We start from the raw sequence: 23,850 nt of genomic DNA on the forward strand, positions 1-23,850 counted from the left end.
CCGAAAAAGCAACCCCAAACCATTGGCAAACCCTCTCTTACCTTGGCACACTTCGGCTGGCCGGATTCAGGTTCGGATCGTTTCGGGCTTTGTTGGTATTCGGCTCTGCGATTTCGGGCATGCATCAAGTGTAACAGCGGAACGCTGTCAGTTTTTCCCGGGAACTCGATGCCTCGTGTTGTACTGACGTCGCTGGCCAGCTCTCCCAAGTATTCCATATCCACCGAAACCGAATTCCGAGTCCGACAGAAGCAGCAGCAGACGCAGCAACAGTCCGCTCTCAGGCATCGGAGGAAAAGCGCCGGACACGCAGAATTCTTCTCGTCCAGTGAGAAAAACAGAAATATTCTTCTTTTTTTTTCAAGTGTAATTTGAAATAATTAAGAAATTGAGAAAGAAATGGCCTCCTCAGCTGCCTGAAAGCGAGAGGTAGTAAAGGTATATATATGCCATTTTCTAATTAACGAATTATTAAAATATATTTCAAATATTTGAAACACATTCGTAGGAAGTATTTGTATTTGTTATTTTAAAGTGAGAGTGCAAGACCAAGGTGTTCCTGGTGCTGTAACCAGCCGATTCGATCCAGCAACGACGACAGCTCTCATTGGTAATCTACAGTGATCGTAAATAAACTCATCGCTTGTCATAATTAATTCAATGAAGCTTTTTGTTGTTGGCTGCTCTGTGATATTCGGTATCGAATCGTAAATTATAGTATTCCCTCGCTTGGCATTTTATGTGCAAACTTTGCCTAGGCTGCACTTGCTTTGTTTTATTTTATATTCCGTGTGTTGTGTGTGTGGTGTGTGTGTGTCCTAGCGATGATTTATTATTATGCCATTATTGGCTGACTTCTTATCGCACTTGTCGCAGCTGCCTGGGCCGGGATTCTTTTTGTGGAATTTTGGAATCGAGTGGCGAACCGAAGGAGGTCCCTCTGGCATGCACCAGTGTGTGTGTGTTTAATTCATTAACTGGGTAATCGCAATCGATAATGCGATAAAATATTTATTCTCCGTAAAAGATAAGCCGCCTCTATTGGCTGCCAGTGTATATATATCCATTGTCATGGCCAAACGGCTAACGATTGCACCCGATTACGATTAGTCATCAATGTCACGGTGTTCCATCTCTGTGCTAGGCTCGATCGTTCTTTTTTTTGGGAATCCCCCTTAGAGTAATTCCTTCAAAGCAAATTTTAAGATTCCCTAATGGCTGCTTTTATAGCCCACCAGATCCACTCAAGCTGCTGCTCCGGCAGCCATTAACTTTCATCCTAGACACAAACACACAAAACCCACTTTTGGGGCCACCAATAAACCATGCCCAATCAGCGGAAGGAGGTGAATGCTTCTAGCTGCCATCGCTCATTCATTGTTATGACTGCCGTGCCGATGAACTCCCCTCCGATTCCGTTTGCCAGCTTAAGAAAGTCAGGCCGGTAGAAGGATTAGAAGGATCTGCTATATATATATATATTCAACGGATTTGAGGCTCTTCTGCTCTTCGGACTAATTGGTACAATGGTACAATGCCCCCTTAAAAACGATTCCCATGCCAATTTCAAACAGGTTTCTCGATGTTGAATCCTATTCTCCTTCAGCTGGACACTAATTGAAACGACAAGACAATGTGACACCCTTGAGTGGCGAAAGGCGGAGAGCAACAGGTCCGGGGGACAATACAGTTCATTAGGGGATAAGGCTCAAGCCACCCGCGGGACCAATGGAAATTGTCTCATTAGTACAACATGTGTGTGTCTAAGAAGTTCCCACCCAAGCCGGCCACCCTCTTGTCTATAAAAATCCCTACAAATTGTGGTGGTGGCTTCCTTCTTGTGTCTTGGCCTTGTTGTGCCATTGTTCCTTGGGATGAATCTGTTGCAGGCATAAAGATGAAGTCGAACAGCCAAAGCCTTGCCAGCTGACAGGCAGCAAAACTAGCGCAAGGGGAAACGGAAAACTAGAGCGACAACTTTGCAAAAAAAAAAAAGGACAAAGAACAACTTTTCCCGCCCACTGTGTGTGTGCCGAGGTTCCTTCAAAAAGTTTCCCCCGGGAGCTTGGCTAAGCCACATGCCAGCTTTAACATTAACTTTGACCTTGGCAGCAGCTTTAATCAAATTGGCGAACAATTGCACTCGGAAAATATATGCAAGGCCTGATTATAAGGCTGATTAATTATGTGTAACTGAGCCTTAAGTACTTTCAAACCAACTAACATGGAACACTGGAAATGGGGTATACTTTGAGCTCAAGACTTTGCTGATCTCTGGAATTCACTGTGCGGAGCAACAAGCTCCATTTCCACAAGCACATGGCCGCGGACTGATAAGATGCAGTGTGTGTCATTTGCTGCTTTGGGTCAATGACTTTTCCCCGCCTTTCTCCGCTCATTTTCCTCGAGCAGAGCCCGCTGCTAACTTGGCTCGCTTCAGTTCAGCTCAGCTTGGTCTCTTTCTATTGGAATATATGTACATACATATACGTTTTTGGCTCGATTCTTGTTGCCCATGATAAGAGCCAGCAATTGTGGCCCCGCTTACGTTTGTTGTTGTTGTTCTCTTTATTTGGCGTGCGGCTGCTCTTGCCTGTTGACAGTGTGACAGTGTGCGGGTGCTCTGTTTTCATTACACCCATTATGCGTTGTGCAGGAAAAGGGTATGTTGAGGTGGCTGGAAAAGCTACTCCCGCAGAAGCGAAACAAGTGAAAAGTGCTCGCCTGTGAGATACCTAAGACCCAATAAAGTAGGGTAACATAATCTAGTTCCTGGGTTCCCAATTGATTGATTTATTAACTTGCAACTGAAATTAAAATGTTCAAATTTAAATGAATGAATTTAAATGAAAATTTAGACAAGCACCATTAGGAGGTAACTCAATGTCGACTCCCCGAGTGTCTTGCTCCGAGTGTTGTGTGTGAAATTTTCAAAATGCCTGCGGCGAAGATGTCAGCCCCACCCACCGGTCGACTCGGCCACCCACCCCCTCTCTGTTCCCCCTCTCCCCATACGGCCTCCTTGTGTTAGGGAGGAACTCCTCTGGCCGCGTGTGTGTTTGCTTAAATTGCCTTTTTCGTGTCATTCATGAGACAGACACAAATTTGTGCCTACGTAAATGATAAATATGCATGTCCCACGTTAACCCTTCGCCAGCGCACCCACCCCCTGGGCCCAGGCCCTTAGACCACCTCCCTGCCGCACACAAACTGCTCTCTTATCTCTTCATGCTAAACAAAACCGACACAAAATGGCATTTATAATTACATGAGCCCTCGTTTTGGCTGCGGCTTTTGCGATTAAGGCGATCTGAGCCAGGCAGCCCGCCGTGAGCCCCATCACCTCCTTGCCGCCTCAGGGAGAGAGCCCCAAACTGGTGATTGTGACATATCACACCCGCCTTCCCGCTTCCAAGACATTCAAATCAATTTAAGCCACGTTTACTCAATGGGCAAATAGAACGAATATTTTAAATGCCACAAGGACTCTGGTATGCGTTTTGCGGAGTAACAAATGAATTGTTGGATGATTTGGAGGGACTGTAAATAAAATAAAATAAATTTATGTATATAAAGGTGCAATGTGAAAGTTAATTATTTAAATAACTACATTTTTAAAATTGATCAAATGAACTTTTTCTGAGAATTCCGGAGTACGCTTTGATTTCGCAGTTACCAAACAAACTGTAACTCCAAATCTACTGAACCAATCGGTTTGAAATTTTGAACATAACTTGTTTAACTAATTCTATAGCTACTTACGCCTAGTTTTCTTTAGTTTTTAATTTTCTTATATTTTTAATTTAACAAATTAACTTAATTTTGTAGTCAAAAATCGGTGTTTTGACTTTCAAATTTTATAAAAAATCGGGGAAAATTTAAAAAAAAAAAACCAAACGTGAGTACCTCGGGACACTTATCTTTTAACGAATGAGTTATAATTTTTTTAAATCGGATGATTCTGTGTACAGTTTGCAAACCAACTTGTTTTTGGAGGCGACTAGGGAGATTCCCTATAACTTCTCTACCTCTAAATATTTTTCTATACAAAATTTATTAAAAATTGTTCAAATGCTGTGTTATTATATGAGATTTAATTCATTAAGCTAACTTTAGCTGTTTTGCCACAATAATTGTTTGAAAAGTGACCCGTTTTGCAACGAAATACCCCCCTTAAATAATTTGAAGAATATTGTATATAATTTTTTTAAATTAATATTGGATACAATTCCAAACAACATTTATTGAATTTTTCAAAAATTAAAAAAAGGTTTATATAAAATGTTCGTAGGCTGTAAATTCATGCCGCACAGTCTCTATTCTAAGGCCTGCTTTTCAATCCTCTGCTTGTGTCATTGTTTTGTCATTTATTTGTGGCTGCTGTTGCCTGTTGCCGCTGCCCAGGAGCGCCTCCCGCCTTTGTTTTCTTTTGTGACATTTCATTTTGCCTTGGCTGTGATTGTTTATTTGTTTTACACCATTTTCCCACGGCCCACTGCTGGCCACTCCTCGGCCACGATATAAAGTCGCCTGGCTCTGTACAGATATATGTATATAGCTGGGCCTTCCCGCGTCACTACGATTCATTAGCATTCAGGCCCCCCAAAAACCCAAAACAAAAAACAAGGAAATTTATTTTGTGGGCCAACAGAAGAATCCTTGTTGTTTGTTTTGTTTGTCCTGGCCTATTGCCATTGCTCTCTCTCGCTCTGTCTCGCTGCCAATTGTTGCCTGTCCTTTGTCCTTTGTCCAAGTTCCAAATTAATATTCTTGTTATTCGTCAGTTTTTAGGAGGCTCGATTTAATTATTTCCAAAGAGTTTTCACTCTCATTTTGATACCCTTTAATTAATAGATGAATAAAACCGATATTTAGTGTCTCCGAGCGATTTAAAATTGGTTCTGCTTCCACCGTTTGTGAAAGCTGTCCAACTATGGAGCTAGCGATTGCAGGTTGCAACATCGTTTTGTGGTTTTTTTTTTAGGGCAGCTCCCCCCAAGCACACACAAACCCTTCACACAGCTTGTTTATAGACGTACTCCCCCCCTAGTATTTATGCTTTTCAATTTTAGTGCTGCACCTGGCTGGATGCTGGGGACGCTGTGTACCTGCTAAACAGGTGAGCCAGGGCATTCAGGGCCAGGCACGAACCCAGGTGCCTGGGAGAAGGGAGCAAACCGATTGCTAATCTGCGCCACTCAAATTGCAAAATTGCAAAGAAAAAGACCAAAATGTTTTGGGCGAACGGAAAGTTTTCCGTTTTCATGAATATTGCCGTCTTTTATTATGTACGTTTTTTTTCTTTAAAACTGGGAACATGTTCCACCACAAGCCACTCTGAATACAGGCTCTCGAAAATGCCACCTCTTCGCATTCTGGGTTTCAATTCATTTCGTTTTATGTCCGCTACGTTTCACGATTATTTATTTCGCTTTACGATCCCCGCTCCCCCAGCCAGTCTTATTCAATGATTTATTATTATTATTATCGTTATGTTTATTAATAAATTGCATTGAATGAAAAGCGAAAGACGTTCCGCGATAATAAAATAAACAGAAGCAGCAGGAGTCGCTAGAACCGGACTAGAAAATACCCATTAAATCCTTCGGTGATGATAAAATAATATATTAATCGATTAGAGACTCATCTCCTGTATGTCCTGTCGAGGAGAATGTGATGATTCAATTTCCAACCGAGCAGACTCCGCTTCTGATACCCAGGAAAACTGGTTGCCATTTTTCCATTTCCCTACACTGTATTGGAAATTTGGCCTTCGACTTGCGCTAAACTTTATGCAAATCGAATTGTTCAAGTGCAATTGAAAAGTTTCCAGTTTTTTCCACCCCTCTGAAACCCCACCCTCTTTCTGAGCTCCTTTTTTAGCGCTTTTTTTTTTTAGATATTTGTATGCCCTTCCTTGCAGGGTATTATAATATTTTTTAGAAGCTAGTAATAAAGTTGAATCGTTAAATATATATATATATTCCTCACCATTTTGAAAATATAAAAAATGTTATTCAATTGTTTTCAAAATATTATAAGGGGTTATTTTGATTTCTTAAATTATTAAATTTAATTTTAAATTCCATTTGACCAAAATGGATCGATTTTTTATGCTCCACGTTTGCTTTCCTTCTTGTTAAAGGTAAAACCAAGCGGGAAAGACCACAACAAATATTTAAATAAATTTAGTTTAGGGCCACTGCTCTGGGCTCTTGAACGGGGATCTGGGGAGGCAGCCCCATAGCAGCGGGGGAGGGTGTCCTGAAACAATGCACACAAAACCGCAGGCAATTTCCTTAGACCGTTTCCTGAGCAGAAGCCTCTTTTTAGCCACTCCTTGGTCTAGGATAATCCACTTATTCAGCTGACTGCAGTCAATATGCCGCAACTCGTTTACTTGAGCAAATTTTCGGGCTCCAAAGCCGCAAACCAAGTTTCACTGGAATCAACTGGTCTTAAGACCCCCCCCCNTCCTCCAAGCACACACGCACACCCTGCACACACTTGGCTGGCAAAGTTTGACTTGCTGACGCTTTTCGGTGGTTCGAAAAAAAATCAGGCACAGAAGAAGCTTAACAGAAGTGAGTTTTAAGGGTTGAGTGGGGGGGTCCCTTTTCAAAAAATTATTGCGGGGAAACGGCTAAAGTTAGCTTAATAAATTAAATACCAAATAATAACACAACATTTGAACAATTTGTGATAAATTTTGTATTGAAAAATATTTAGAGGTAGAGAAGTTATAGGGAATCTCCCGAGTGGCCTTTAAAAAATAGTTGGTTTACGGTGTACATCCTAGCTGTCTACAGAATCATCCAATTTTAAAAAATTATAATTTATTCCTTAAAGGATATGTGTCCCGAGACACTCACGTGGCTGTTTTATTTTAAAAATTTTTCTCCGATTTTTTATACAAATTGGAAGTCAAAGCACCTATTTTTGAATACAAAATTAAATTAATTTGTTAAGTAAAAAATATAATAAAATTAAAAATTAAAAAAAAGGTCAATGTGAATACCTGTAGAATTAGTTAAAGAAGTTATCATCCAAATTTCAAACCGAGTGGTTCTGTAGATTTTGAGTTCTTTCCCAAAAATATATTCCAGTCACTACAAAATATTTAAAATATTTTCAAATATAAATATCGATCTAAAAGAACAACTTTAAAACTGTAAATATATTAAGTATATATATTGCTGTATTTTTTCTTAAATATATAAATATTTTTGCCTGAAATGAAGGCTGGATTTTGGCCTGGTTTTGCCTTTCCCTGATTTTCCTGCTCTAAATCCGGAGTAAATTCAAGGAATTTTTTCCAGCGATTTCCACCACAGCTTCCTTCTTTTGCAGCTTATTCCAAATTGTGTTAAATATGGGTCACAAAAGAAAATACCCACTGAAAAGTAAGGAGGAGAGCACAGAGATAAAATTCCTCCTGAAAAGGGTCAGGTGTCTGCCGATTTTCGTTCTCCTAATTGTGTTGTTGGCGTGTCGGGTCGCCTTGAGTGTTGCACGCCAGGAGCCGGATTAACTTGCACTTCAAGTAACATTTAATCGCCTGAATTGCATTTGAGGACGCCACTTTTCCTCATTTTCCGCAGGGAAAGTCTGCAACGTTAGTTAAATTCAGCGCTTCGTTCATTCTACTTCATTAAAGTCTAATTAATGTACCGCAACCAGGTAGGTTCTCGGCCTGCTTTCACTCTCTTGGCATAAACTGAAGTGAAGCAAGTGTTGCAGTTGGACTAGAAACACCCATTACAATACGTGGCCAGGGCAGCAGTCCTCCCAATATAAATCTCCATAGTTAGCCCGATCCACCCTGCAAGGGTTTCTAAAACCTGAAAAGGAACAGACTCTGACCGGTTTATATGGACTGGTCGAAGATCAGATCCTACGCCGGTCTTTTAGTGTTCCTTCTAGTTTCAATTGCCAAACGCTGACGCTGTGACAGCTGAAGAAGAAGCTAAGCAGGTGGCTGTAATTTATGGCTTTTGTTTCATCCAGAACAATTTTCAATTTGTTGGTAAACACGGGGAATTTGCATGCGAATTATCAACGAGTCACGTAATTAAAACGAAACGTAAGACGCAGCCAGACGTAGTTGCGAGAAAGAAGGGCAAATATTTACATTTTCCGTAAGGAACGCTGGCGGGGGCTAATAATAAATTAAGGACCCAACTACCGCCGTTAGCGAGCCCATAACAGTTGCCAGTTAGCGCTACAGTTACTGCTCCACTCTCTCTCTCTGTCTTCCAGATAATAAAACCCTGGGAGGACGACGCGTCTGACAAGGAGATACTGGGACACTGAGAGAAACGAAGAAACAAAGAAGGCCAAGGAGGAGGAACGGGACACACCGGCAATCACCTGCACAACCAGCTGCTGCCGGGACAACGAGGAAACGAGGCAACGAGGACACCAGCCACCCAGGACACGAACGCAAAAAGGATTGCAGGATGCGTGGCCGTCATTTGCGTCGCCGCTTCAGCCTGCAGCCCTCATTCATGAAGGATGACAATGCCGAAGATAAGCCCAAGCGCGACAAGTAAGTTGTAACCAAAGAAAACCCCCAAAAAAAGTGAGAAAAAAAGATACATGGCCCCAATATCTGCACACATACTCCTCTCCTCTCCCCTGGTTGTGGCACTTAAACTACTAAACACACACACACACCTTGAGATGTGGAACACCAATTTTTATGGTTCATAAACAGGAAAGAAAGCGGCGTTGAATGTGAGAAAGTTGCAGACCCCTCAGGGCCCTCCCAGACAGTTAACCCGTACTTTGCAGCGGCAACATAAATGTAGTTAAGCTCTCAATTGGAATTATAGTACAATGTTGGGAGATTGGGTCTGGGAGTACTCGGTTCTTTTCGATAAAATTTCAGAAATTTTACAGCATATTGGTGGAAGATCTCCTTTCAGCTTTCAATATTACGAACCTGACCTACCTAGTAACAACCACCAGAGTGGCCAAAAGCTGAGCAATTGGGGAGCAAGAGAGGAATTCAACTGGTAACAAAGTTCTCCCAAAAGATAACCAAGGCGTCGGCAAAGTGTCACAAACTTGGGGGGGCCAACTTCAATCGCAATAATTGCTAAAGAATTTCGCCTTGGCCGAGGCAGAACTTTATCGGGAAAAATTCCAGTGAAAAACTTTGGAACCTGCGGTGCGGCTTGGCCTGATCGGGAAAAGATACGGCCGGATGAGCTGGAAAACTCATAACGAACGATGGTTCGGCATCTTTGTTTTCACTTTTGGGCAAACATTTTCATTTCTTCATTAAGTTCAAAGGACGAGAAATGAAAGGAAGACGCCACCGCCGCCAGTACATGAAATGTGGAAATGCTGGGGGGGGGGGGGGGGGGGGGGGGGAAATGGGCAAAAGGGGAAAGCGGCCGTTTGCCGCCTGATTTCCTGGCAGCACTCACTGTCCATCCGTCCGTCCGGCCGTCTGTCCGCTGTCCGCTGTCTGTTTTGTCCGTAGTTTGCATACTTTTCCTTTGTTTCGCCTGTCAGGACAAGAATTTCATGTTTGGCCCGCTTTTCTTTTGCTACGCCTCCGCTTTCTGCCTCTGCGGGTCTTTGATTACATTTTTCTTTCTTCTTTTTTGTTTTTCCCCCCCGGAAAGATGCAAAAAAGAAGCCTAAAAAACTTGAAAACAATAAAAAGTGAAAATAATAAGGCAAAGGGGAGGGAGGCAACGCGGACCCAAGACAGAATCCTGCTTATTAAAGTCAAATTTGATCCGCTGGTGGTGGTTAGTTGTCTCCCAATTATGCCACTTCTGTACGAGTTTCCCCCTTTTCCTGGGGATTTCCCCGCCTTGGCTGATTTCCCTGATTTATTGTCGCCTGAAAAGGAGAAGAAGTTGCTGTCAGTAGCGGAGAGCTTTGGATTCTGTGGCTTTGCGTTCATTGTCCAGCCGGAAATGGCATTGAATTTCATCGCAGATGTCTGGACTTACATACATGTACGTCCTCTGCCTGCTCTTGAGACGCTGTCAGCCCTGGAGATAACTTCCTCAGCGAAACACATGGCATTTCCTTGGCAATTAATACCAGTATTTTAATTGAATTTGCTAAACTTATTCCATTCCATCATCGATCTTCTTGATTACTATCACTATTACTACACTTACATCTTAAAATGTGGTGTTTCAACTATATTTCTACCTTATGAATACACTTTTTTTGTTTTATATAGTATATATAGCATGGAATATATGTACGCCATAGTGCGTAGAGTGTTTATAGAGTGAGGTTCTTTTGTTTGCTCTGCTTTCGCTCTCGCTTGTAGTTGGGCGCTTTGTGATGTTGCCGTAATGATTAATTTTAAATGTGGCGCACAGATTTAATGAGTCGCCCAGGGGATAAAGCGACGGCCCCAGGACGCAGATTGAAAATGGCCGCGAAATGAAAGGGGTGGTATGATATGCAGGCAGGCAGGCAGGAAAGCTTTTCCCCCCAGTTATTAAATCATACATTAAAAGCCTACGGGGCAGTAAATGAATTGCACCGAACTTAACTCACTAAAGCCCCCCCCTCTTTCGTTCTCTGTTTTCCATGGCTCTCTACCGAAAATCGCATTACTCATACGCAGAGTGGGCAGGAACAATGCTGTCGACGATGCCATCGGACCCGCCAATGCACGCCACAAAATCGTTGTCATGGGCTCGGCCAAGGTGGGCAAGACATCAATAATCACACAGTTTCTGTACAACACATTCAGCACCAAGTACAAGCGGACCATCGAGGAGATGCATCAGGGCAACTTTTCCATTGCCGGCGTTAGTCTAACCCTCGACATCCTGGACACCGCCGGCTCCTACGAGGTGAGTCACCCCCCCATGCCCCAATTAATAACCGAAATGAAAGAAATTTAGAAAATTCGAGAGTCTGCAGAGGCAGGATTTCCCTATTTAACGACAACAACTACTAGTTTTTCATAATGCCAGGCTCCAGCGAGGCAGCACTATTAGGATTAACGCCAGTTTTCAGAGGCTCCCCCTCCACGCTGGGTTCATTAAGTGAATCAAATGGCTTGTGGCTGGCGAGGGTACGAGGGGAGAGCACCTAGGTAGCAGGCAGGAGCAGTGAAAGCTCCCGCTCCCTTGTGGTTCTCTAGAGCCGGGCTTTTAATTTTAAATAACCGACTCTAATGGGCTGCAACAGGGGCGCCAGCAGCATTTAGTTGCTTTTCAATATTTCAAGGAGCGACAACTGGCCAAGTGGGCGACCTGCTGCTGCTGCTGGCTCCCGTATCCTGGTTACTGCTTTATAATAATCATCATCATCATCATCATCATCATCATCATCATCATCATCATCCAGCTGGGTGCAGCGGAAATTACAGCCTGCGATTCAATTTCGCTGGCACTTCCGCCGCGCGTGAATTGAAAAGCTTGTTCGTAAAAACGAACAGCGGGCGTTGAGTGTTCACCGTACAGGTGGGCGTGGCACACACACACACACACACACACCTTATGGCATATGCCTTATGAATGCGGGATCCGCACAAATCACAAATGGGAGGAAGGGGAATGGATGGGATGGCTACAAATAGAGTCAGTCAGGCAGAGTGTGCGAGCCCAGTGAAGCCAACTGAACTGTGACTCTGCTCGACATACCGCGTTGACCTTGGCAGCAGCAGCAGCAGCAGCAGCAGCAGCAGCAGGCGGCACTGCGAGAAAATATAGTATAGTTAGCAGAGAGAGAGAGAGGAAAAGAGTTTCAACATTTATACTAGATTCACCCAGAAAATGCACTTGAGAGTCAAACATATGTTTTTCTCCCAGTGCATGCCATATACTCCATGTAACGTATTCCATCTGGCAGCTCTGCCATTCGATTTATGTACAATACAATGCAATCATACAGCAGATATGCAGGCCAGAACAAAAAGTATTCCCGAAGAATGGAACTAATGAAAGGGATTTGCTCGGGCAGCTCTCAAGCGAATCCCTACACAAATGGATTCATTGCAAGGAGCATGCGGCCAAAATCAACTCGAAAAATCAGGCATCCCTTTAGTTGATGGATGCCCCCAAGAAACAACTCGGCACTGGCACCCTTTAGCACCCTTTACGAGCCAAGAACCACGCACAGGCATATAAATTTTAACACATTCACGCATTGCTCATAAATTTTACGAGCCCTTCGGGGCAAATCTTTGAAAGGATGCGGCGGCGGCAGAGAGCATAAATCTCCTAGTGGCAGCTCATATCATCAACGTGTGTGTGTGTGTGTAGTAGTAGTTGTAGTGGTAGTATGTGGCAACGGGTCAGGTTCCTGGTGTCACATAATCCTAATATATGCGTTGATTGCGAGGCCATTTCGCACTCTTTCTGCTTCTGTCCTTCGTGCACTGCATTTGTTCAACTGCCTTTCCTCTGGAAATTCGCTCATTCCATTGTTTGGCCGCGCATTCGTCATCTCTTTGCGCGGTCCACGGGACGGATGCGCAATATGATTTTGCAGTGGTCAAGTGGCCATACGCAGCGGCATTGTTCCAAGCAATAGGGGGAAACCACATACACAGAGAGACAATGCAGGGCCTAAAAGCAGCTCGTAAAAGAAAAAAGGAAATCTAGCCTGCAAATAGTTAAAAAATACCATTTAAATGTGGTTTTTATCATGTTCTCAAAGGTATTCAGTAATTCATTTCCCATAAGCTATGAAAAAACGTTACAAGTACAAAATCCGCTTTAAATACCAATGTTTTCCGATGGATTCAAGGGCTTGTAGGACTTAAAACTATACATGTGGTCTTTTGTTCCATGAATTTAGTTGCGTGAAACGCTCTTTAAGCCCACAACCCCGCCTCGAGCCGTGAGCTTTCGCGTTCCGCACGTTCGCATAGAACAAAAACTAAAATGGGAAAATGGGAAAATGTGTGGAGTGGGGCTAAAAAGGACCAAAAGGGAGTGTTGATGGTTTGAACGAACCACTGGCTTAGTGCAGCCAAAACCCACCATGCGTATGAGTGATATTTTTGCGTGTGCCAAAAGATAACAGGCCGCAGGCCACACACATACACTTCCATCTCCCCCCTATCGGTGCCCCGAGGTACTGGTAACCCACCCCTTGCAGTCCCTGGACAACCGGCGGCAGCAGCGGCGGGCTCTATCAATATTTGCTTCGCATTTTCCCAGCGGCAACAGAAATTACTGGCAAAGCAGAAAGGTGAATACTTCGCGTATGTTTACCAGCTGCAAATGGTATTTACACAAAAATTTCAATTTGCAAATATTTAAAAAATATATAAAGACTCTCTATACACTGGTCGAAAAAGAGTTTAGCTGTAAATCGCTTATCTGTTCTTAAACTATAGACAATTTCTGCTTTAAACTGGGAAAATTATTGCTGATAAACTGGCAGATATTTTGTATAAATACAAGCTTTTTCAGCTGCGGCTTTGATGGTAGTTTTTATCCTATTAAAAAATACCTCGTTGGTTTTCATTTTTATGTTGTGATGTGGCGGATTCTCTGCTCAAAGTGAAAAAATTAATTAAATTCAATAAAGGCACTGCCTCCAGACACTCAGAGGCAAGTGTGAATCGAGTTAGGGCGACTCATAAACTCAATTAGGATTTGCATTTAGTTTTTATGGTTTATTGTGAACCTTTAGCAAAAAGTTCTTAGACTAAAGTCTTCGTTGAATACGATATAGTACCGAATCAGAGGCAATTTCAATGATATTTCCTTTAGGTGCTGGTGAGGGAGGGAGGTGACAGCGCCAGGAACAGGCTTGGAACCTGCCTTCCTGAATCCTAGCTAGGCTTGACGTATGTGCAACAAGCGTAAACCGCATGGGAGAAGGGGTAAATGAGGTTGACATTGGTGGATATGAGGATGGAGGTTACTTACGGTGAGCAGAATACGGGGCCTATGTGCGTTGGCATCTCTCAAAAGCACAAAATGCTCAAGAGCAAAGTTTCAAGATGAGTTTCATAGTTTTTCATCGTTTTTTCCTTCGATCTTAGCTCCCTATCTTAGCAGAAACATACATTTAACCCCATTCACAAGCAGCTTTTATCGTTGGAACCCAGTTCAGGTTCAGGATTTTTCGGTCGAGTCCGCAGATTCAAGTTCAGGTACAAGGTCAGGGTCAGTGTCGGCCATTGTTTACCTCCCCCTCCCTCACCTACTTTTATTTCATTTCGCGTGTTTATTTTGTTTTCCTTTCAGGATTTTCATTTGGGTTTTTCATTTTTCAGTGACCTGCACATTTCAATGGTGGCCTTTTTATTAACATGGACACTGCCCACCCCCCCGTTTCCCATTTCCCATTTCCCGAGTCTTTGTGTGTGTGTGTGTTTGCGCATTTAATTTGAAACTAACTCATCAGGCAGTCACATGATTTTGAAAGCCATTAGTGCTGCGAGGGCGGGGCTTGCTCCCGGAAAACCCAGGCATCACTCTGAATTTCCCAGCGCCTGTGTGTGTGTGTTTATCTTTTGCCGAAATGCTGCGGTTGCGGTTGCACACGACCATGGAGCTGAAGACGATGATTCCAGGGAATGTGGCTTCATTCCCCAATTTTTACTTTGCATTTTCCAGTTTTTAGGTGCAATTCGTTAAATTCAAGCCATGACTTCACAGCAAATTTAGTTCTTTGTAGAATTTTATGGCATTCTTTCTCGTATCAATTAGGTTGATATTCCGGGGGGAAGCTGCTCTTGGGACTTCTGGAACCGAGAACATATGACCTTTTTAGAGGTTCAAAACACAATTCACGAATTTGGTTTTGGGTTGAGCTGTCACAATTGTGAATGTGCAATGACAGCACTGAGTCTGAGGTCAGGGTCAGCTTTTGGGCCTTAATTAAAGCAGAGACAAAACAGCCACGACCGGGGCACACACATTTGGTGTAAATATTAATTAAGGACATTTGGGGTATTGGAAGAAACAATGCTGTAAAGGCAGATAGGAAAATGTGTTCCATTAACCTCATTGTAAAGCCCGGAGGATTATAGAGGAACGAGCGGCAGTCTTAAAAATTCTGAAAATAAAATAGCACTTACATTATTCAATTCTAGCACAAAGGAGTTAAAAAAATGTAAGTGCTACTTTTCTGACCGCAGCTGTTGGCTTTGGAATGCAGTTTTCCAAAACCAAACCCAATCCCAAGCAGACTTTCTATGAATACTTTTTAAAGCTCACTTCGGCGTGAGTATATTTGTATAAAATATATAAAATATAATCTAAAATTTAAGTATATATAAAATTATGCACACACGACAAAATTCATTCCTATTCGATGTGTTCTTCTTTCTTTCCACTTGACGGGGAATTGAGGAAAATGCTGGAAAATTGTTTGTGCCAAGTGTGAGAATGTTAAGCGGAGAAAACGAAATTTACATTATTATCTGTGATTATTCAAATATCGACGTGTGTGTGTGTGTTTGTGTGTGTGTCGACAATAATAATAATATGCAAATTGCCGTCGAGGAAACAATTGTTGTGGATGACAGTCGTTGTCGTTGGCTGTAATTTACAATCCTTGTTCAACACTTTAACTTTATTTTGAAGCCCATTTTAATGGATTTTTGAGAATGAATGGGAAAAATATGTACAGTATACAGGAAGGTTTTTGATCGGCAAGAAGAAAAAGTAGCACTTTGGTGTTTATTATTCACGTTTCACCAGATTATTTGCCAAAATCGTCTCTTTTATATTTTATAAAAAAGCAGGCAATATGAAACGTGCTTGGCAATTAACTTTCAGAAACTCCTTTCACCTTAATTTAGGGAATGGAGAATATTAAGAGCAGTAAATTTCAATAAATAAATATAAATATTTATAAATAAATATAGAAAATGATACATTACCTCACCATGGCCTTAAATTTCACAGAGAAAGTAAAACAAATGTTATCTTCAGAGGATTTTAGGAGGGTTTTAATAGGTTTTACAATCAATTTATAATCGTTAATTAGCGAGAATTAATTAAAAAAATTATATTAAATACATTAATCAAGTTCTGTACTCCTCCTCCCTCCAGTTTCCGGCGATGCGAGCTCTCTCAATATCCTCAGCGGATGCGTTTATCCTGGTTTACGATGTCACCGATGCCAGCACATTCGAGGAGGTGCGCACGATCCGCGACCAGATCCACGAGACGAAGGCCACCACGGCGGTGCCCATTGTGGTTGTGGGAAACAAGATAGACCTCCTGGCTGATGGTGAAATGGAGCGTGAGGTGAGTCCTTCAATAATCATTTTATGTTGTTGGTATTTCGTGTTGCGGAGAGACATCCCTAGGTCATATAGAGGTCATTCGCCCGCTTGCTAATTTGCATAAATTTTAATTGCCGTCGAAAAGGGGGAAAACGGCTAGCTTTTGCAACCACTTTGATTGTGTTCTGTGCTCCAGAGCTTCGCTCCATTTTCATTTTCCACATTTTCCCCGCACCAACTAATGGAAATTGCTTTTTTTTTTTGGGGGCGGGGGGAGGGCGTTTCAGCAATTATGTAAAGTTTGTCAAGCGTGGTGTGGTGGAAAGGACAAACAGTTTAATCAAAACTTTTACCCGCCGCCGATTTTTTGGGGCGTGGCGTAAGTCAGTTTAACAATTTGTAGCAATTTCAAAGGCTCGAAAAACGCTTTAATGTTGATTTTAAAATTCTCCATTGATTATTTAAGGTGAGCAGCAGGTTAAGCAGCGACAAAAATGTATTACTTATTCGGTGTAAGATTTAAAATGTCAAAGCAGGCGGTGGGTTGGTCAAAGGTGAGAGCATACATTATCGCACAAAGTCACATCAGCAGGTGTGGTGGCTGCACTGCAAACAATTTCAAGCTGAAATGAGCAAAATGAATATATTAAAAATTATAAATATTATAAATAAAATAAATAATAGGGCATCGACAGTCAAAGAGATTGTTGCATTGCATTGCCTCTTGTTAATTTCTTAAATAAAATAATACTTTAAAAATTACAACTGTAAAGTGTGTTGTCCACCAGGAGGATGCCTGCTTTTCTTTGGAAGCTTTTGCATAATTATCGCTGAAAAGGTATGCTACATCCAGAGGAACGTAGCGCATAGCCGGCGGACATCGTCAAAAGGAGCAGCTGCAATTGTGGTTCCCCCTTCTCCCCACTCCCCTCTCCAAGTGGCAGCTGCATGGGGAATTTTTTCACTAGAAGCAGTCAAAATAAGTGAGAAAATGGGGGGAAAACTAAGCAGCTAAGCACTCGAGGAATCCAAAATATTTGAATGGCAACAACGATAGCCAGTTGAAATAATCTAAAAACGAAAAGAAGCATAAATGTTATATTAATACTATCAGGCCGAGTACTTTGCATATCTTAAATGAGCATCATTTGGCCGGGCCATGAAACGGCTTCACGGAATTTTCCCGGATAAGTTTCTGGGCCCCCACACACCGAAAATGTCACCCCTAAAAGTAATTTTCATAAATTCGGGGCACAAAAACTTAAAGAAAACATGGAAAAAGGACAAGAAGGGGGGGAGTGGGAATATGCGAATTCAGGAAAATTTTGCTAGGGAAACTCTGCTTTTGATTGTCAAACATGAAAGTGAAATGGGAAATGCGAAATACCAAACTGAAACCGGAAATGTGAGTTGTCCAACCAGAAATGCGGAAAGTTGCCCCGCTCGCTCTTATTTATGTAAATTTCAAAACGAATATATCAAATGACAGGTAGACCTCTTCAGAACACAAAAACGTTGTACCAAACCGAGTCCTTTGCCAGCCACAAAATCAATGTATTATTACACAAAAACTTGCTTACATCAGCGATCCGATCAAGTTATTAAATAACAATATACATTTAAGTATTAGATATTATGTTTTTGGGACAAATTAAATTCTAAAAAAATCACAACTTCGCTTATTTTAATTCGGTAAGCGATATTTTGCGGTATTTTAGATTTTATTATATTTAAAAATCTGCTTACTTAATATAACGTCTAAAAAATAACAAATTTTGTCCAAAATTTGACAATTTGAATGATGTAACCCCTTGTAAAATTTAGGAAAAACGGCAACCATTTTTTATGCGACTAATTAAATTCGAAAAAAATTTTATGTTAGTTTTTACCAGGTTACAAAATCTGCTTTCTTAATTTAACGTCTAAAAATAATTCAATTTTATTTTAAAAATTGGCAATTTGAATGGAGACAAATTTTAAAAAAATCGTTAAATGTTTTTACTAGGTTTAAAAATCTACATACTTAATTTAACGACTTAAAATCATTTTTTTTTAAATTTATTCACTGCCTTTTTCCGTTCGTCAGTCGTCACAGTTGGTCAACTTCATTTGGGGCTTTTGTAAATTTTAATTTGTCTTTGCTTAGCTTTTCTTCTGTCCCTGCCTTAGGTTTTGGGGTTCCCTGTTTTTGTTTGGTTTCTGTTTTATTTGTCACTTATTTTGTGAGCTTTTTCACCATTTTATACGTAGTTATGCATAAGTAGTTCGGCACTGGCTGGGTGTATTGACTTTTTACGGAGCTCTGATATAATAAAAATGCAAATTGCCAGCAAAAACGGCAGACTGTCGCGCTCTCCCCTCTCGCTTCCGCATCCTTTTTTTAGCCTGCCTGCAGGATTTATTTACTGTTTAAGACCCTTTTTTTTTCCTTCGAAATCAACTTTTTGTGCGTTACGGGCAAAGGCAACAAAAAAAGGCTGGCTGGAGAGCTGGGAGTTGCTCATTGTCACTCTTCGGGATTGTTCATTTGGAAGAATTAAGCTGCGACGTTTGGGGCACACTGCCCCTGGTGCCTTGTTTATTTCTTTGCAGCCACAATTTAGACGTCTATAAGGATTTTTATCTGGCGATAAGAAATAATAATAAGGTTTGTGTTCACTTGTAGGTGGGAGAGTGGGTTTCCAGTTCGGTTGATTCCATGTGTGGAATGGATTTATTCAACCTAAAACCTAAAATCTATAACCCTTCATCTTCCCTAAACGAAAACAAATTACAGCCTGCTTGTGTCAGTCATGGATTTTATTGATTCGGAGTTTTTGGGGCTTATAATGACCCTGCAATATCCAAATCGCTTGGAATGATCTAAATTCCAGCCGAGTCCAGGCTTCCTTCTTCTCCACCTGCAGCTACTGCATCCCCTCCATTTCCAAATCAAGACATCCAGGGTCTTGGCCCAGCTTTCTTTCCAGAAAACCCGCCAGCTGCTGCTCGGCAGCGAGCTGCTGGCTCAGCAACTCGCCTTGAAATCGCTGGCGACTTTGCTCGTCTGGCATCTGACCAAAGATGCGCTCCACCAGCCTGCGATTGATGGCCTGGACGCGGTGTAAGTCGTCCAATACACGCTCATCGTTCAGTGACAAGGGCAGCTCGGGCAGAGGCGTTGATTTTGCCTTCGCCTGTAACTTGGGCAGCATGCTTAGCCATGAGCTCTCGGCTTGGACCGGTGAGTTGTCCAGCAGCAGGTGCAATCCTTCTGGTCTAGTTGTCAGAGGCAAAGAAGGAGGCGGTAGTGGATTCCTCTCCGGATGCGGGACTCGTTCCGGCTGAAATATCGACTCCAACTTCTGCTGGTGTGTGGCAGACTCATTCCGGGAGTGCCCTCCGGTCGGGGAATCTGTCTGCCAGCCCGGCAGCATGCTCGTATCCGACCAGTGGGTGTCGCAGAACGGTGTATCGCCGTCGTTGTCCTGCAGAGACGACGACGGACTCATATTAAGATTCCGCAGAGCCGCCAAATGGGCAGCCCTCTCCGAGCCAATGGCTTCCAAGGCACGCGGCGGCGAGGGAGTCCTCCCTCCTCTGACCTGTGGGAGGCCACGGTTCAGGTTATCCCGATGCGCTATGGCTTGGTCGGGATCCAGATTCTCCATAAATCTGGCTAAGAACGCATAGCCAGAGCGGGAGTGCCCTCCGGTCGGGGGATCTGCCTGCCAGTCGGGAATCACGGAGAACGATATATCGACGTCGCTGTGCTCCAGCGGGAGCGACAGCCTCGACGACTGCAACTGCCAAACTGCCAAGCCCTGACTCGTATTGAGATTCCGCAGAGCTAATAGGCGGGCAGCCCTCTCCGATCCAATGGCAGGAAGCCTAGCTCCCCTGGAGTTGGGACAGGGATTCAGGTTGTCTGGTGGAGCCATCACTTTGCCGAGATCCTGATTTCCAATGGCAGCCAGGCGGGCTGCTCTCTCAGAACCTATAGCCGCCAGCGGACGGCTTTTGCTTTCGTTTGCTGCCGGAGCCTTAAACATTTTCGATTCTTGTGCTTCTGTGGGTTTTTTATATATATATATTTTTTTTTTTCAAATTATTTGAGTTTTTTAAGAGATTTATCGACAAGCATTCAAAGCACAATGACAGGATGAATTGAAAATTAAAGGGATTATTAGTAATCCAAGGTCTACTAAAGCTGACATCAAAATAAATGTGAAAAAATGGAAATCAAATGGAAAAGCAATGCCCCATTTTCTCATTCCACCTGGGATTTATTGCTTACCTGTTATTTTTTATGATTATATGCCGAATTCCGTCTTGGATATAGATTCCTCAGGCGCTGTCTCTTACCCAAAGGTCGCTAGTACACGAGGCAATGCAGGGAAAGACTCATCCTCATCCTGAGTTCAACCCACAGTCGAGGTCTAAGCTGTCTTGGCCAGGATCTAGATTCTCTATAGATGATTCCTGATTCTGCAGTTGGAATTTTAACCCTTTTCTTTTAGTTTTTGTTAGCTTTTTGTTAGATTTTTTCCCGAATGCTCAAATGCACAATAGAAAAGTCCAAATGAAGTATAAAAGTTTAGCCTTAGCCTGCTATGATTCGTAAATTCAAACAAAAATCTAACTGCTGGGAGTTTTTATCTGATCTGACTAAGAAAATCATCCTTTTTCCCCTATAGGTTGAGTATGCCACCACCGAGTCGGTGGTCACGGTGGACTGGGAAAACGGCTTCGTTGAGGCTTCCGCTGCCAGCAACGAGAACATCACTCAGGTGGAGCTATTGAGTCAACAAACCACTCGTATTACTAATTGCAAATCCTTTCTTACTATCAGGTGTTCAAGGAGCTGCTGGCCCAGGCAAAGATAACATACAATCTGAGTCCGGCGCTGCGCCGTCGCCGGCAGTCGTTGCCGCAGCAGATCGGTAACAATGGGCCTGGCACACCGCTGCACCACCATCACCACCATCATCATCAGCACCAGACGCAGCAGCACCATCACAATGCCGGTGGCGGATCAGCGTCCACTTCTGCAGCGGCGGCTGCAGCGGCGTCCGGTTCCGGTTCCGGCAGCGGCGGCCACGGATCCCATGCCCCCACACCCGCCCAACTGCAGCACCTGCAGCGCATCCAGGAGCGGAGTCTAGGCGCCAAGCGCAATTCCTGCAGCATCTCCTAAGGATCGGGCTAGAAGGGTCGCACTGAAGCTAAACTAAATGGTCTCCTACAAATGGTTCTCACTACTTTTTCAATAACGTAAACAAAACTCCACAAAAATGTGTAAGGAATAGACTGGGTCGAGTGTGAGGAGTGGCAACCAATCTGTTTGGGTAGGATTTACCAAAAGGCAATCAGAAAATGTAATTCCCTATTTATTTGGTTATTTCAATGGCCACATCTTGTGTTCATGGTTATTAGAACTTCGAAGCCCGCGGATCGGTTTCCACTCCAACGACTTCTAACCGAATTGGCCCACACTTTCGCAGAGCAATCTCGACTCAAATGTACCTCTCTCTCTCTATTGTTAGTGCCGCTCCAATAACTTTAGTACCTATCTCAAGCGCCTGGTTTCTCAAAACTCAGCAGTTGGCTCAACATTCTAGATAAATGTGACCTACATATGTGTGAAGGAATAGTAAATCTTTGAAAAAGCTTAGATAAATCATAAACGAGAAAGAATGATTTCTTTGGCAAGCCGAAGATTTTATACCCTTGCAGGTTGATCGAATATATAAAATATAATATCAGCTACCTTCTAAAGATTTCTCTAGATTCTAAAATAAATTTACCAATGGAATAGTCATCCCTCTTAGCAGTCAGTCCAATAATCTTCCCACTGTCCCTATGACAGCTTTATTATATAGCCTTATGCTTCGACTCGGTCTCACTTATATTAAATATTGTAAACTTTATCCAAATAGCTCTAAAAACTAAAGGTTTTCTCTATGAAATAAGGCTGCACTGCAAGGGTATACAAACGCAATAAGCTACTACCCAGCAAACAAAAACATTGGTTTATGATATTGAAAACGAATGTTTGGCGGACAAAATGTCCAGATAATGCTATAATTTTTTAGAATCTAAATAAGCTTTCTATTGCGGACCTTTTACGACATCATTGTCGGGTATAATCCTGAGAATTTGCGCTATACTTTTCCGCTATTCGCCCGTTTCCCCGTCCGTTTTTAAGCATCTAGCGAAACCAATGCGGAAAGTCCGATTCTTTGTCCGTTTTTAATATTTTTAGCGGACATTTTTCGTATCCATTCGCACTAACTCCGCTCTTTGTGTCTGCTGGGTATGCATACTTACAAATACGTACATAGATTGGAGTTTAGAAACACCCTATTCGACAGTCTTTCTCGTGTACCCTGATCGTTGTGTGTGTGTCTAGTCAGTTTCCTTCCGCAAAAAATATTGATAATTGTGTAATAAGCATTTATGACCGCCCCGTGTGTACCTATATACCTACATATAGTCAGTCACCGAAGACATATTTTTGTAGACACTAGGTCGGTAGAACAGGACTTTTTCAGCTGGGAAACAGGAACAGATGAAACCAAAAGCAAATGCATAGTTAAGAGCTAAATGCAAGAGACGTATTGAGTGTACTTTTTAGTCGTATGTATTTTTGTTTATCGTTTACCGTTAGCTAGTAGTGTTGGTTAGTTGTGCGGCGGCCAGGGGGAAAACGAATCAAAGGGTTAAGATTGAAAACGCAATGAAAACACCAAGAATAAGACGAAGTATAAACAAAAGCAAATGCAACAGAATATTGAATATTGAATATAGATTGATAGAAGAAATATACATATATGAAAGTGTTACGGTATGCCAGATTATAGTCGTTTTTAAGAAGAATAGTTCAGATCCAGAACGATCCTGAATAACGGGCCAAACTGTAACGCAGCTATTATTACTAACAAGACATCGGACATCACACATAGTTCTTAAATGTGGAAAAAACAAATCCAGAAGAAAATCTCTACAAATAATATATACAATAAAGTGTTATATATATATATATATATGTATGTATACCATTAAAGTTATATGTATGGCTACAATAAATACTTCTGATACTAATATACTGGATTACTATTCGAATGCTAGCAAATAATCTAGGCAAACCCCAATCGTACATTGGATATTGGACACTGCAAGCGTTGCCAGCGAAAGAAAACGTTAGAGAATTGATGTAATTATTTAGTTTCGGGAAAAGCAAATCATAGATATCAAGTTCGCATATATGTAACTCTTTTTGTATGTGTAAATGGTTGTCTAAGCACACAGCTAACTATATGTATATACAAATATGTAAGTAAATCCGATCTCTGGCTTGCCCAGGTCAACTAAACTCTTTTCAGTCATATTTTAGGTCCACGATAAACACACGAGATCCAGACAGAAACGCGTATCATTGAAATGCCAAAATACAAGAGACCTCGAAAGATACAAGTTACGTAGAAATACGGGTTAGTGAGTAGCTAGCATTATGCTTGATCTAGTATTCCAGCCCCAACTTCCGGTTCCTGGCTCTAAATCTCTAGTCTTGACCCTTTCCGAAACGTTTATACATATATTACACATTTCTAAATATTTCCAAATATTTTTAAAAAGTTCTAATCCTTTATAAACATTTCAAAACCCTTAAAATCTCTTTGTTG

At 42.1% G+C, this 23,850-nt stretch overlaps 2 protein-coding genes across 2 annotated transcripts; one reads left to right on the forward strand and one right to left on the reverse strand.

Moving 5' to 3' along the window:
- Positions 1-312: 312 nt before the first annotated feature.
- On the forward strand, positions 313-22,989 carry LOC108080249 (ras-related protein Rap-2b). The gene is made up of 6 exons (XM_017174907.3): positions 313-438; positions 8,260-8,548; positions 10,607-10,838; positions 16,011-16,208; positions 20,863-20,955; positions 21,018-22,989. The coding sequence occupies exons 2-6, from the start codon at positions 8,460-8,462 to the stop codon at positions 21,360-21,362; spliced, it is 957 nt and encodes a 318-aa protein (XP_017030396.1). The 5' UTR covers positions 313-438; positions 8,260-8,459; the 3' UTR covers positions 21,363-22,989.
- Positions 18,965-20,743, reverse strand: LOC108080248 (uncharacterized). The gene is made up of 2 exons (XM_017174905.3): positions 20,463-20,743; positions 18,965-20,234 (listed from the first exon to the last, which is right to left on the reverse strand). The coding sequence occupies exon 2, from the start codon at positions 20,215-20,217 to the stop codon at positions 19,093-19,095; it is 1,125 nt and encodes a 374-aa protein (XP_017030394.1). The 5' UTR covers positions 20,218-20,234; positions 20,463-20,743; the 3' UTR covers positions 18,965-19,092.
- Positions 22,990-23,850: the final 861 nt, after the last annotated feature.

This window comes from Drosophila kikkawai, chromosome X (assembly GCF_030179895.1).
Source record: "Drosophila kikkawai strain 14028-0561.14 chromosome X, DkikHiC1v2, whole genome shotgun sequence".
Taxonomy (NCBI): domain Eukaryota; kingdom Metazoa; phylum Arthropoda; class Insecta; order Diptera; family Drosophilidae; genus Drosophila; species Drosophila kikkawai.